The 14,292-nt window shown below is 48.8% G+C and overlaps 1 protein-coding gene across 1 annotated transcript in view; it reads left to right on the forward strand.

The window, feature by feature from the left end:
• Positions 1-14,000, forward strand: part of GLI3 (GLI family zinc finger 3) — a 284,837-nt gene extending 270,837 nt beyond the window's left edge. Inside the window, exons 12-15 of the mRNA XM_079931031.1 lie at positions 457-621; positions 5,657-5,947; positions 10,370-10,697; positions 11,598-14,000. Coding sequence (XP_079787157.1) covers positions 457-621; positions 5,657-5,947; positions 10,370-10,697; positions 11,598-13,930 — 3,117 coding nt within the window. The 3' untranslated portion in view covers positions 13,931-14,000. The remainder of the gene's footprint in view (positions 1-456; positions 622-5,656; positions 5,948-10,369; positions 10,698-11,597) is intronic.
• Positions 14,001-14,292: the final 292 nt, after the last annotated feature.

Consider the following 14,292-nt stretch of genomic DNA (forward strand, 5'->3'; position numbering starts at 1 on the left):
TCCAAACGTCCCCGTCTTTTTTTTTAAATTAATTAATTAATTAATTTTTGGCCGCGTTGGCCCTTCGTTGCTGCGCGCAGGCTTTCTCTAGTTGTGGCGAGCAGGGGCTACTCTCCGGGGGCTACTCTTCGTTGCAGTGCGCGGGCTTCTCATCGCGGTGGCTTCTCTTGCTGCGGAGCACGGGCTCTAGGCGCGCAGGCTTCAGTAGTTGTGGCTCGCGGACTCTAGAGCGCAGGCTCAGTCGTTGTGGCGCACGGGCTTAGTTGCTCCACGGCATGTGGGATCTTCCCGGACCGGGGCTCGAACCCATGTCCCCTGCATCGGCAGGCGGACTCTTAACCACTGCGCCACCAGGGAAGTCCCCCAAACGTCCCTGTCTTTCATCCACGCGGAGCGAGTGGGATACATCAGCCGTCATCGTGTGGGATCATCCAGATTTACCTGTTTCCTCCTCAGTTTGAAGGTTGCACAAAGGCCTACTCGAGACTCGAAAACTTGAAAACACACTTGAGATCTCACACTGGAGAGAAACCGTACGTCTGTGAGCACGAAGGTTGCAACAAGGCTTTCTCGAATGCCTCTGATCGCGCCAAGCACCAGAACAGGACACATTCCAATGAGGTAAGGCCCCTCCAGGAGACACGTGTTGGGTCCAGAGCTTGTGGTGGAAATAAAAAATCCTCTGGGGAATGTACTTGGAAACGCAAGCCTGTTCCGTTGTATTTGCTTCTGGCCACTCCCAGCACGAGTGGGTTTGGGGCCCCAAAGGTAGGGCTGAAACCTGGGCCCGGATGGGAGAGACGTGCAGGGTGAAGGGGGAACGAGTTTCACGTTGTTCGGTACTGCCACCTACTGGTCAGACAGCAGGAGCATTTAACTTGGAATTCCATCCACTCGCTCTGCCTGGGAGAACAGGAATGCGTTCAAAGGACGACCCTGTAAGCACCAAGGAGAGATTTAGAAGCAAGGTGTTGACAGCCAACAGCTTACTGCTAAGACAGCCACTTTTATTTGCTTTCTCCAGGTGGTATCTTCAAAGGCGCTTATATCAAAAAAAACTTTTGCAGAGTAACCCACCTTGGCTAAATAGGGCTTCCAGACATCCTAAATTCCAAAGGATCTTGGAAGCTAGAAACCCAGAATGGTTTCTAGTCAGTTATTTAAGATAATATATTGAGTAAGGCTTCATGGTCGTAGTTGGTTCCTGTTGTGTTGTTATTTTTAGATATTTATCCCCCCAAATTTCAGAGAAGCGTAAGAATGAGCGAAAATGATTTCCAATTCATTTTGTTTACATTTTAATGCACGTCTGCCTGCAGACCTCCAATTTCTCCTTGAAGATCTAGCTTAGATTCTTCCTCCTCTGTGAAGTCTTCTCTTGAATGTACCAGAGATTAACACAAAGGCTCCCCACGTTTGTGGTAGAAATAGGCTAGCTACCCAGAATTTGTTCCCATGAGATGTAGTTCTGCCCCACAAAGTAGGTCATCAGTTTGCTTGAAATTGTGTGAGAGGAGCATTTTGACCTTGGCATGACTCTCATCTGACCCTACAAAGTGCCGATTAGGCCCATTCTTGATCTTCCAGATGGAGAGCTGGGAGAGGGAATTTGGTAAAAGTGGACCATTCAGCTCACTGGCCATTGGCTTGAAGGCGGCAGAGATGGTCCTCACCAAGTTTCTTTTCAACCTAACTGACAGAGCAAAAACATCTCTAAGAGGATTAGCCACACTAAAAAAAAGCACACTCACACATAAACTCACACACATGAGCTCACTTATACAGACGCTTTCTCAATGGTTCATAGTAGAATAAGGAAGCCTGAGTCCTCTAGGATCTCATTATTGATCCAGCGTTTGCAGATGTTTTAGAGGAGATGCCACATCTCCATCTTTTACGTCAAAAATGCTTTACAGTGTGCGATAGTTGCGGTATAATCCGCTGTACTTGTTTTGTACCAACTTCTAGGGGGTCTAGAAGAGGCAGATCCATAGAGACAGAAAGTAGATTGGTAGTTGCCAGGGGCCGGGCGAGGGGGAATAGGGGTGACTGCCAATACGTGCAGGGTTTCTTCTTGGAATAATGAAGATATTTTGGAATTTGATACCGGGGACGATTGCACAAGATTGTGAACGTACTAAATGCCACTGAATTGTGCAGCTTAAAAGGGTTATTTGTATGGGATGTGAATTAAATCTCAATTTAAAATGTTTTAGGGGATTTGATTAACTTAGAAATTAATTAATATGTTTACATTTCATGTATTTAAGTACAATTGTGACTGGAAACTTAGAGGGCATTCATTCCTGTAGATTCTCTCCTGTTACTGTGGATCAGTTTGGGCCCTGGGTATGTTAGGACTTTACATATAAACATAGTGACAGAGCTTTGTATCTTTTTATGGACTTCAAATGTGTGCCCATGTCTCTTTGCTTTAATTAAGTGCATTATATTTAAACATGAATTCTTCTGTGCAGTAAAAAGTGCAATGTTGTAGAGAGTTTAATATCCATCATGAGATGAAAACATACCTTGGTCCACAATATCTTTCACCAAGGTTGAGCAACTTACCTAAAATAAATTATTAACATTGGCCATAAACACATAAATATAATTTTATTCACAAACACGTAAATCATTTTTTCTCTGTTCCACATAGAGAAAGCCCTCGTTCTTGCGTATGAATGATGGACGGTTTCAGATACACCAAAATTAAGTGTATCCAGGAAATCCAGACTTGCATCATCAAGCAATTGTAGACAAATCTAGATGTCTTCTTTCATTTCTTTGCTCTTTTATTTGTATCTTAGTTCTTTCACTGAACAAATATTGATAGCTAGTTATCTGCCGAGCACTTTGCTATTCTAGATGAGGCAAGCAGGGTGGAATAGAACAGGAAGGGAGCGATACCCATTCGGGTAATCTAGGTCTCCTCCCTCTCGCCCCCATGGCTGCCCTGCCCATTTAGGGTCACTGAACCATCGCAGTGGCCTCTGACCGGGCTCCCTACTCCAGAACAGGGAGCTCCCGTTCCTCCCCAAAACAGACGAAGCCAGTTTCCTGGAGCTCTGATTCGGTTGTATCTTCCTCTCCAGAAAGTTCCAGTGGCTCCGTTTTTCCCATAGGAAATGTTTAGACTCCTTAGGCTTGTATTTGCTCTCACTGGACCCAAGCCTTCCCTTTCACCATTCCCTTGACCTCTCACAATGGTGACCATGAATGGCACCTTCCAGACAGCCATGCCTGCATGCCTGAAGTGGTCCTGCTGCTGGACCTTTGCTCTGGCTACTTTTTTTTTTTTTTTTTTTTTTTGCATCCTCTTGCCCTCATTTTTATCCTTCAGCATCTTGTTTGTCTTTCAGGACCCAACTACGACGCCTCTTCCTAATCAAATCTCTGTTTATTGAGCACTTATTATGTGCCCCACATCACATCGTGGTTAAGCACCACGTGCACATGGTCTGATTTAGCCCGTACCCTGACCCCATGATCCGGGCGTTATACCCAGATACAGAAACGAAATTGATGCCTCCCACGATCATCCCAAGGGTGATCTGTCCACATCTGTCCACATCCTTCTCTAGCATCCACACTTTGTACTGTAGATAATTCATGCTGTCTTATTTTTCCTACCATATTTTATACCCCTTGAGATTTGATCCTGTCTTATAAAACTTTGTGCTCAGAGTCTTGCCTATAGTAGGGGCCATTAAATGTTTACCAAAAATTTTATTTGGATCCATTCTACACAGTCAAGTAGAATAAGTATCCCCACGTTCACAAAATACCTTTCAGTTCAGGGAGTCAAGAAGGCAATGACAGTACCAAAAGTTAAGTATCCAGGACAGGAAATACGGGTAACTCAGAATCCTGACAACATTTATCTTTACCTACCATTAGATTGCATTTCAGTCATTCATCACAACAGAATCTGGGGGCCAAGAAACGTAACTGAGTTAATGTGTTTTCTTGTGAAGTTAAGTTTCCTGACCCTGTGTTCTTGGAGTTTGTTTGTAGGTGGCTGTTATATATGTCCACATGCGAGGGCACATGGGCACACATGTACTTGTATGTTCTGTTGGTCCTGGAAATGCAGGAGCTCATGAACATTAGCAGATTCATTCCACCTCTAGCTGTGTTCCCATTTCCAAGCTAACCCGTGATACGTACCTGCAGATATTTATGGGAAGAGTAGCTCTTCAAACATGTAACACTGGCCTGGCTTTGTGTTCCCTCTCCCTACCCCATGCATTCCTGTCTGTCTGTCACAGCAGCAGAGTGAGCAAAGCACAGGGCCGAGGTCAGATGCTATACGGTAATAGCACTAATCATCAGAGCCATTCTTCTGTCCCTAATGCATAGAATTTGATGTGCTCATTTCATTATATATATATGCTGCAAATCACACAGGCTCCTGAGTAGAAGTAATTTGTGGTTAATGGGAATCAATTCTACCCAAAAGAATCGCAGATTTGGAGGTGAGGTCTCTCAAGATAATTTCTGGAATCTTTATTTCACTCCTTTAGGACATTTCATCATTTTAGGTAGCTCTCAGTCTGTTCTTGGGCTTTTAGGGAAAAAGCATCATTCTATAAGACAGGGAATCTTTTTAATATAACTGTAATGGATGCATTATATTAAGCATGACTTTTATGACTATTGTTTACCTAATAGCACATATTCTGGTATACACAGAGGTAAATATAGACTCATATAAGTATCCTTGAATATATTAGATTTCAAGGGAAGTAAACGAAATCACAGTTCTGACGTTGGTCATGAATACAATGCCATGAGTTCTGTGATGCGAGTAAATACTCAGCTATAAGGGTCCATATAATTTTTTATGACTGTATCTGTAGGCTTATCACTGGCCCACGTAGAAAAGAAAAGTACCTAATTTCTAGATCTTAGTACTCGCGAGCAGAGCCTCATGCAGGAATCCTCGTCTCCAGGACGACATCCATCCGCCCTCATCGGTTTACAAGTAAGCATTCGTGGACACTCGGACAGGGCTTACGACTTCGAAGATGAGAAAGGTCCTGGATATTCTGAGCCCTGAACAACCCCCGCAGTTGTAATACAACCCAAAGGAAAGTATTTTAGTGATATCTAACCCGGGAGAGGCTGCAGGCAATTTTTTTTTTTTTTTTTTACTGTGTCAATGTGTAAAGAGCTCATTTTCAAAGGAGGTAGAGTGATACTAGGTCTGAGAACCAGGACATTTGTAAGAAAGGTCTTCACACCAGCTCTCCCCAAAGCGTTCTTCTCATTAAAGGATGGGTGTCTTTTAGCCTTCTTCTGTTATCATCAGCAGTATCATCACCACCATCCTCATCATCAAATTATCCCTTGAGCACCACGTGACACCACGATACTTCTTCCTACTCACAGGATAAATGCTTCCAAGAACATAAGCGCAATTTACACGTTCTCCACGCACCCTGAGCACTCTCTAAAATAATAATGTATTCAAGCTGGATTCTTAAAGGTTTATTAAACCTTTGCACCACTTAGAGGGTTTCGAACACCTCACAGCCTTGTGAGCGTGCTTTGAAAGAATTAAAAATATAACGAGTAGCCACAAAAGACCGTCGGGCGGGGGAATAATCGCTTTGATAACAACCTCTTCTTTCATCCTGGGGGCATTTGGCAGAAACCGTACGTGTGCAAAATCCCCGGCTGCACCAAGCGCTACACAGACCCCAGCTCCCTCCGGAAACACGTGAAGACCGTGCACGGCCCAGAGGCTCACGTCACCAAGAAGCAGCGTGGGGACGTGCATCCCAGGCCCCCGGCGCCACGAGATTCCGGCGGCCACTCACAGTCTAGGTCACCCGGCCGGCAGACTCAGGGAGCCCTCGGGGAGCAAAAGGACCTCAGCAACACTACCTCAAAGCGGGAAGAATGCCTCCAAGTGAAAACGGTCAAGGCGGAGAAGCCCATGGTATGTCATTCGCTTTCCTTCCGGTTTTCCCCAAAGTTCTCCCAGGCGTTTAAAGGGACCAGGTAGGGCGCTGAGGGCAGGGGTGTGAGGGGCGGACTTCACTGCCCCGTTCTCACTGCATCCCACTGTTTGATTTCCGGAGGTCAGAGCTCCCTGAGCCGGATGGCCTACCCCAGGTTGATCTGCACGGCAGAGCTCAGCTCAGAAAAGAGTTCCAGGGTTTCCTAACTGGTTTTTGAAATCCATCTGGAAGCATCCCACCTTGCGGCGGGTCGACAGACACCACAGTGCACCTTTTCAGCAGGTCTCTAATGCAGAGAATCCTCCGTTCAGTCCTTCTGTAAACATATTTCCTGACTTTTTTGCCCTGGTGACCCCAAGATAAATAAGCCACGGCCCCTATTCTTTATGGGTCTGTAGTCCAGTGGGATAGGGAGACCAAGAAACAGACGCAACTCAGTGTGATGGGGCTTTAAGACAAGTCCGGGTCACAGAGTTCGGAGCTAGTGCACTCGAGGACACGACGGGAAGGCAGGGGGCAGGTGGCCGCCAGGTTCAGTGCTCAGAGAGGCGAAGGACCGCATGCTGGAGAGCAAGACCGGGAGCAGCCAGGCCCCAGCCTTGGGGCCCCGGGGGAATGTGCTAGAGGAAAAAGTGGGGGAGGATATAAAGGGATTTTTTTAGGTTTTCTAAGTTGTTAGAAAAGACAACCCCAGTGCCAATCTAGAGACTGGTTGATAGACTTCGAGACCATATCTGCAGTGGTGCCTGAACTGAGGAGAGGTGGAAAGCAAGGGAGGGATTTGAAAGATGTCATCAGCAAAAATCATATGGTTGGATGACAAATAGGAGACGTGGATTAAGCTACTGTTGCAGCTCCTTTCAAACTTTACTTGGTGATTTTGCCTTATGCCTGGGCCAGAATGAACTATCTAAAATTTTTCCAAAGACAACGAGAAAAATGAAGAGAGTAGCGATCAGAGGAGATTTAGTACATTTGTATTTGGCATATGTATAATGCGGTCAGCTCTGCGCTTTGGGTTCTAGTCTGTCAATCTCGGGATGTGGAAGAAACGTACTAGGTAGAAGTCACAGGCTTAGACTTCCAGATGCATGGAAATGACCAGACAGGCAGATTTCTACTCAGTTCAAAGAAGCATTTGCTTAAAATTAGAAAAGTCCAAGAATTGTATGGACATCCTATGAATTCCGAAGTTATGTCACCATGTAGCGGTATGTCTGGGCGGGAATTAATGCACATAAAACTTCAGAATCGATAGAGTGGAATTTAATGACTTACTGAGTTTGTCTTTAAACTCTTACGAGTCTTAGAAGGTGACACTAAGTCTAGCCCCAAATCATGCAAATAATCTATCCAGATGTATCATTATTTCCCAGTGGGTAGCCCTACTTTGCTTTTAAAAAAACACCTTAGTAAGAAGTTTATATAGGTGTTATGACTGATCACTATACTTTTGAATTAATCAATTTGTAAACTGTGTTTTATGTACTTTTTTTGGGGGGGAGCATTTATCAATTTCCTAAAATAAAGTCCACCTATATAATAATTGTGCAAAAGATTCAACCGTTTATCCTCAAGTGTTTAATGAAACAAGGAAAGTGAATTTGTGGTCTCCTAGATTATGTCATTGAAAGACAATGATTTATGTTTTTAGGACATCATGCTAGGAACCCAGAATCCCTTGTACTTTTAATGTACATCCATAGCAAAAAAAGTTTTAAAAAAAAGAAAAGAAAAGAAAACTTATCTCTTCTCCAAACACCCATTCTTTAAAAAGAAAATTGGTAAAAATAAAAATTTACAGTGGGGCTTCCCTGGTGGCGCAGTGGTTGGGAGTCCGCCTGCCGATGCAGGGGACGTGGGTTCGTGCCCCGGTCTGGGAAGATCCCACATGCCGCGGAGCGGCTGGGCCCGTGAGCCATGGCCACTGAGCCTGCGCGTCCGGAGCCTGTGCTCCGCAACGGGAGAGGCCGCAACAGTGAGAGGCCCGCGTACCACAAAAAAAAAAAAAAAAAAAAAATTTACAGTGATTTTGCTCAGTGACATCTGAGGTTCTCCAAGATGTGAAATATTTTGTAAAATAATTAAATCATAGAAACAAAGGGCTGGAAAGAGTTCACAGAGACTGAGACTAGACCCCTTATATTACCGGTGTGGAAACTGAGGCTCAAATTTCCACGGGAGACCATTTTATGAATATGTACACACACATGTAAATATAAGTAGATATCTTCATAGGCATTTACTAAGGTACAGAAATACATTTCTAATATTCTTTCTTCAAAAACTTGTCTTTGATTTGCTCATCATGCTATAAATTAAATTCTTTCTCCTTTTTTTCTTATTATTCCAACTTCTCTTCTGTGTAATGCTCCTAAATGTCTTCTTCTCACTTCCTAAGGACAGTGGGTAATAAGGTGAGGGAATTTTGGCTTCTCTGCTCTCTTTGTTTTGTTTTCATTTAACTTTTATTTGTTTCACTTTTCTTTCGTCTTTGTCCTTTGTGATATTTTTAGTAGTGGACGTTACTCAGATATGTTTCCAACATAGAAGTGATGTGTTTTGAACATTCAGCATGTGGAAATGTGGAGTTAGATGTTGAAATCCATCATTCTATTTGTCTAGGTTTTCATAATAAATCACACTGGGGCCGACCAAGCAGATGTTCTCAAAGACTATTTAATTGTCATATTGACTAGTGTAAATTTATGCTTGGACCAGACGTGCACCACCTTCTTAGAGCAAGATCTGAATACACTTGTGGGCAATTTAATCTATATTGAAACGTCTGCGCTCCTTTACGCATTTTCTAATTGTAGGTGCGTGTGAGCCTTCTTCCAGGCCCTGTGGAAGTGTGAGCCTGCACGTGCGTGTGTACATACACACAGATTCACATCCACACACACACATGCTGATTTGACAATCCAAGCGTAAAAGACATCCAAAGCCCTGGATGATCTAAGTTCTCTGCGAAGGAGCAGGTGGTCTGGCCGTTCAGGACACTGCAGAAGCAAAAACGTAAGACAGGCTTCATGCATTCACGATCACATTTGTGTATCTTATTTTTCTCTGCTTGGTTGCCCAGGACACGCTTAGTGTACCATGTGGTGCTCGCTTAGAAAGTGTTCATTTGCTTGGGTGTATGTACTGTGTTCTCAGAAAAACCGTTCCACGGAAAATGACTGTGTCCAGACCCCTTGCTGACAGCGCTGTGGTTCCACCAGAGACCACAGCCGTCTATACTGGAGTGTGTATAGTTATCTGTCCCTGCTCTTGGGCTGCTGTCAGGCTTTAGTTTTTAGGTAACACCGGAGAGGGTGCTACAGAAGAATGGAAGGGAGGCCGGTCTGGGAGTCTAGGTCATCACAATGTTCGCTTTGTGACTTTGGGCAGTCACTGAACTTCTCTGAACATCACTTTTCTTATCTCTGCCTAAAGGATTAGAATGTTTATCCACCAGGGCACCACTGGAATTTTAGATGGGCCAGTTCCAGGTTGTGTGGACTGCTCAATGCAGGCCATTCTATAGAGGGCTCCCAAATGTGGAGACAGTGAGCTTTCCAGTCCCCACGGCCAGGGGCCCGTGGAGGGCGTTCTCTCCCTGAGAACCAGTGGACCAGATTAAGTTCCCATCGAGTTGCAGAACTGGCTTACCCAGTCCACTTGGTTGGGGTTAGGGGAACCGGGCCCAATTCTCCTAGTGCAATGCGGAGCCTCTCTGGCTATAGCAGAAGCCAAGTGATTGAAGTTTTCCCTCTCACAACTGCTCTTACCTACACCCTGCTTGGAGTTCTACAAAGCAAGAAAATGTAGAAGGAAAGTAGAGAGGTTACGACAGCCTGGAATAGTATAGAGGGGCTGGCTGGAGGGGAGTTAACGTGTGCTCTTGGAACATATATTCCGAGGACTAAAGCGATTATAATAACTGCTAACGCTCTCCGAGCCAATTAATTACTGTCATCCAGGTCTTTTTGAACTTTGTGTGTTTTCAGGGCTTTACACCTCTTTCCCACAACAATCCCTAGGATAAATAAGTTGTCCCCATTTTCTGGATAAGCAAACTGACGTTTAGAGTGGCTAAGTAATTTGCCCAAAGGATAAAGTCATGGAGGTGGGGTGGGAACCAACAAGGAAGTGTGATGCAGAGCCGGCATTTGGGGCAGGGTTCCATGGCTGATACATCATATCCGGCACCCCCGCTGTCCATCCCCTCCGCTGCACGTCCGCCGGCGGCGCGGTCACTGAGGCTGAGGGAGGCCACCTCCACTCACCGGAACGTAGTTCTCCTCATCCCACCCACTGAGAATCCCGCAGGACTTGGTCTGCGTGATCTCTCGTCCTCCGCTCCCTGGCCTTTATCATTCGGCTGACCTTTCTTTCCTTTCCTCTTGACCGCACAGACATCTCAGCCAAGCCCTGGTGGTCAGTCTTCATGCAGCAGCCAGCAGTCCCCCATCAGCAACTATTCCAACAGTGGGCTCGAGCTTCCTGTAACCGATGGAGGTGGTATGGGCGACCTCAGTGCCATTGACGAAACCCCAATCATGGACTCGACCATTTCCACTGCAACCACAGCCCTCGCTTTGCAAGCCCGGAGGAACCCGGCAGGGACCAAATGGATGGAGCACGTCAAGCTAGAGAGACTCAAACAAGTGAATGGAATGCTTCCGCGACTGCATCCCATTCTACCCCCCAAAGCCCCTGCGGTCTCTCCTCTCATAGGAAACGGTGAGCTCTGGCCAGTCCTCGTGTCTGCGCAGGGTTTTCTGTTCTCTCAGGGGCAGCCGGAGCACTAAGCAGACCCGGGCCCTTGGTTTTTGCATTTGCTTGTTTCCCCACCAGCCCTAAAATGATGCTGGAACCATAAATATTAGTGTTGCCTTTCTGGAGAGTCCATGTTTTAAAAGCAGGCAGTAAGAGGTTAATCCTGAAATGAAAAGTAAGACTGTGCATGACTCGTATTCTGATGGTGAAATCATACCTCTCAGACCAGGGGAAGGAAATCCCAGCCACAGAGGCATCCCGGGTTAGCACCTGTCTCTGGCTTCCATAGTCTGCAGCCAGGAAGTCAGCAGCCACTGTGACTGATGGCCTAGTTCAGAGAAAGGCAAGCCCTCTTTGTCACCGTCGGCCCCCAGTCCGTTTGTGTTTCTGAGATCACACTCAAAATCTGCAACATAGCCCAAGGGTGAACCTCCCCCACCCTACCTGCTCAGGTGCGCTACACCCGCATAGGATGTCATGGGGAAGCCCTGAGCTTACATATATGCCTTCTGCCCTGGTACTTCCTATAACCTGAGCACTGTATATACTTCCAGGGACCCTTCACTTGGCCCTTACACTGCACCAGTGAAGGAGCTCAACTCATCCAGGGAGTTGTTCCTGTTTTCTTTAAACCAGGCGTGGGCCATGTACAGCTCCCACCTGCTCTTGTAAATAAAGTTTTATTGGCACCCAGCCTCACCCACCCCTTTACTACTGTCCCCAGGCCCTTTGGTGCTGCAGGGCAGCGATGGGTAACCTTGGCCGAGGCCGCCCGGCCCCAGAAACCGAAAAGAGTCACTGTTCGCCGACACCTGTGTTAAGTCATCCTGAAATGAACCCCTGTCTCCCCGGCTTTCTGTGCAGGCACGCAGCCCAGTACCAGCTGCAGTCTGGGCGGGCCCCCGCCCCTTCTCCCGAACAGAAGCGACCTTTCTGGGGTGGACATCACCATGCTGAACCTGCTCAACCGGAGAGACAGCAGCGCCAGCACCATCAGCTCCGCCTACCTGAGCAGCCGCCGCTCCTCCGGCATCTCGCCCTGCTTCTCCAGCCGCCGGTCCAGCGAGGCGTCCCAGGCCGAGGGGCGGCCCCAGAACGTGAGCGTGGCCGACTCCTACGACCCCATCTCCACCGACGCCTCGCGCAGGTCCAGCGAGGCCAGCCAGGGCGACGGCCTGCCCAGCCTGCTCAGCCTCACGCCCGCCCAGCAGTACCGCCTGAAGGCCAAGTACGCCGCTGCCACGGGCGGTCCGCCGCCCACCCCGCTGCCCAACATGGAGAGAATGAGTCTCAAGACCCGGATGGCCCTGCTGGGCGATGGCAGGGAGCCCGCGGGGACCCTGCCTCCCGTACATCCTCCCCGGAGATGCAGCGATGGTGGCGCGCACGGGTACGGCCGGCGCCCGCTGCTGCCCCAGGATGCGCTGGGCAATAGCGTGAGAAGAGCCAGCGACCCGGTGCGGACGGCGTCCGAGAGCCTCTCCCTGCCCCGGGTGCAGCGGTTCAACAGCCTTAACAGCTTCAACCCTCCGGTGTTGCCTCCATCCCTGGAGAAGCGTAATCTAGTGCTTCAGAACTACACGCGGCCAGACGGGGGCCAGTCCCGACACTTCCACGCGTCTCCCTGTCCCCCGAGCATTTCTGAGAACGTCACCTTGGAGTCCCTGGCCATGGACGCCGATGTGGGCCTGAACGATGAGGATCTCCTGCCCGACGACGTGGTGCAGTATTTAAATTCCCAGAACCCAGTCGGGTATGGGCAGCACTTCCCGGGCACCGTCTCTGATGACAGCAAAGTCCCCCACGGGCCCGGCTTGGGGAGCGGGCCCGGCGACTTTGACCCCCTTGGGCTGCCCGGCAGCCACGCCAGCCAGCAGTATCGCGGGCTGGAGCCGCCCTGCACTGATGCCGGTAAATCCGACCTGCCCATTCAGTGGAACGAAGTCAGCTCAGGCAGCGCCGACCTGTCCTCCTCCAAGCTGAAATGCGGCCAGCGGTCCACAGCGCAGCACGCCCGCGCCTTCGGGTTGTACAGCCACGTGGGCGTCCACCCACAGAATCCCTTGAGGAGCGGGGCTGGCCCGACTGGGGGGTATCCGACCCCCGGGGAGCACGGCGGCTCCTTCGGGGGCCCGGAGCACTTGGTGAGCCACGGCGGCGGCGGCGGCGGAGCTGCGGGCACCAACGGGAACGCCTTCCACGAACAGCCCTATAAGGCCCAGCAGTATGGGAACTGCCTGGCCCGGCAGCCCGGCTTGCTCGACGGGGCCTGCGGTGCCGGGATGCAGGCAGCAAAGCTGAAAAGCATCCCCGTGCAAGGGAGCGGGAGCCAGCCGGATTTTGGCCTGTCGGCACCGAACGAGTCAGCTGGCAGCACGGTGAACGGCATGCCCAGCCCAGACCCGGTGGGACAGGGGTACCTGGCGCATCAGCTCCTCAGTGACGGCATGCACCCCCAGGGGGCAGGCCGCCCCGGGCAGCACATGCTGGGGCACGGTAGCGCTACCTCACATATCCACGTCTATCAAGGGCCAGAAAGCGGCCTGCCAGGGCCTCCCAGCACCGGCATCCAGCCGTCGAGCCTGGCAGCCGTCAGGGGCTACCAGCCGTGTGCCAGCTACGGGGGCAGCCGGCGCCAGGCTGGGCCGAGGGGCGGCCTCGCTCTGCAGCCAGGACAGCTCAGTGACCCAAGTCAGACCTGCAGGGTGAATGGCATCAAGATGGAGATGCCAGGGCAGCCCCATCAGCTCTATTCGAATGTGCAGAGTTACTCTGGTCAGTTCTATGACCAAACCATTGGCTTCGGTCAGCAAGACATGAAAACTGGGTCCTTCTCCGTGTCAGAAGCCAACTGCCTGCTCCAGGGGGCGAGCGCCGAAAACTCTGAATTACTCTCCCCAGGTGCTAACCAGGTGACGAGCACAGTGGACAGCCTCGACAGCCACGACCTGGAAGGGGTGCAGATTGATTTCGATGCTATCATAGATGACGCGGACCACGCCAGCCTGATGTCAGGAGCCCTGAGCCCCAGTATCATTCAGAACCTTTCTCATAGCTCGTCCCGCCTCACCACGCCACGCGCCGCCCTCCCGTTGCCAGCTCTGTCTCTGAGCACCACCAACATGGCAATCGGGGACATGAGTTCTCTGCTGACTTCCCTCGCGGAAGAAAGCAAATTCCTTGCAGTTATGCAGTAGGCATTAGGGGGAAAAAAAAAAAAAAGACTGCCAAGAGACCTGAAACTTTAGGAGTTTAAAAGATTAAATTGACCCTTTTTTTTTTTTTTTTTTTGGCTGTTTCGTTTTTGTTTTTTTTAGTTCTGTATATGTTTTAGCAATCTCATCTCACCTAACTGGGATGTGTTTCAAGTATATTCCTTTTATGGAAAAGGACTCTGAAAAACCCTAAAGTATTCTAGGGAGAAACTGTCTTCCATTTCAGTTTTGAATCAGTATTGTTACACTCGAAACACCCTCTTTTTTTAAAAACTGTAAGCCTGCCCCCCTCCTTTTTTTTTTAGTAAACCGGTGTAAGTGTGTGATGTGCATGTTCTTTCTTT

The sequence above is a fragment of the Stenella coeruleoalba genome (genome assembly GCF_951394435.1).
Source record: "Stenella coeruleoalba genome assembly, chromosome: 9".
In the NCBI taxonomy this organism is placed as follows: Eukaryota; Metazoa; Chordata; class Mammalia; order Artiodactyla; family Delphinidae; genus Stenella; species Stenella coeruleoalba.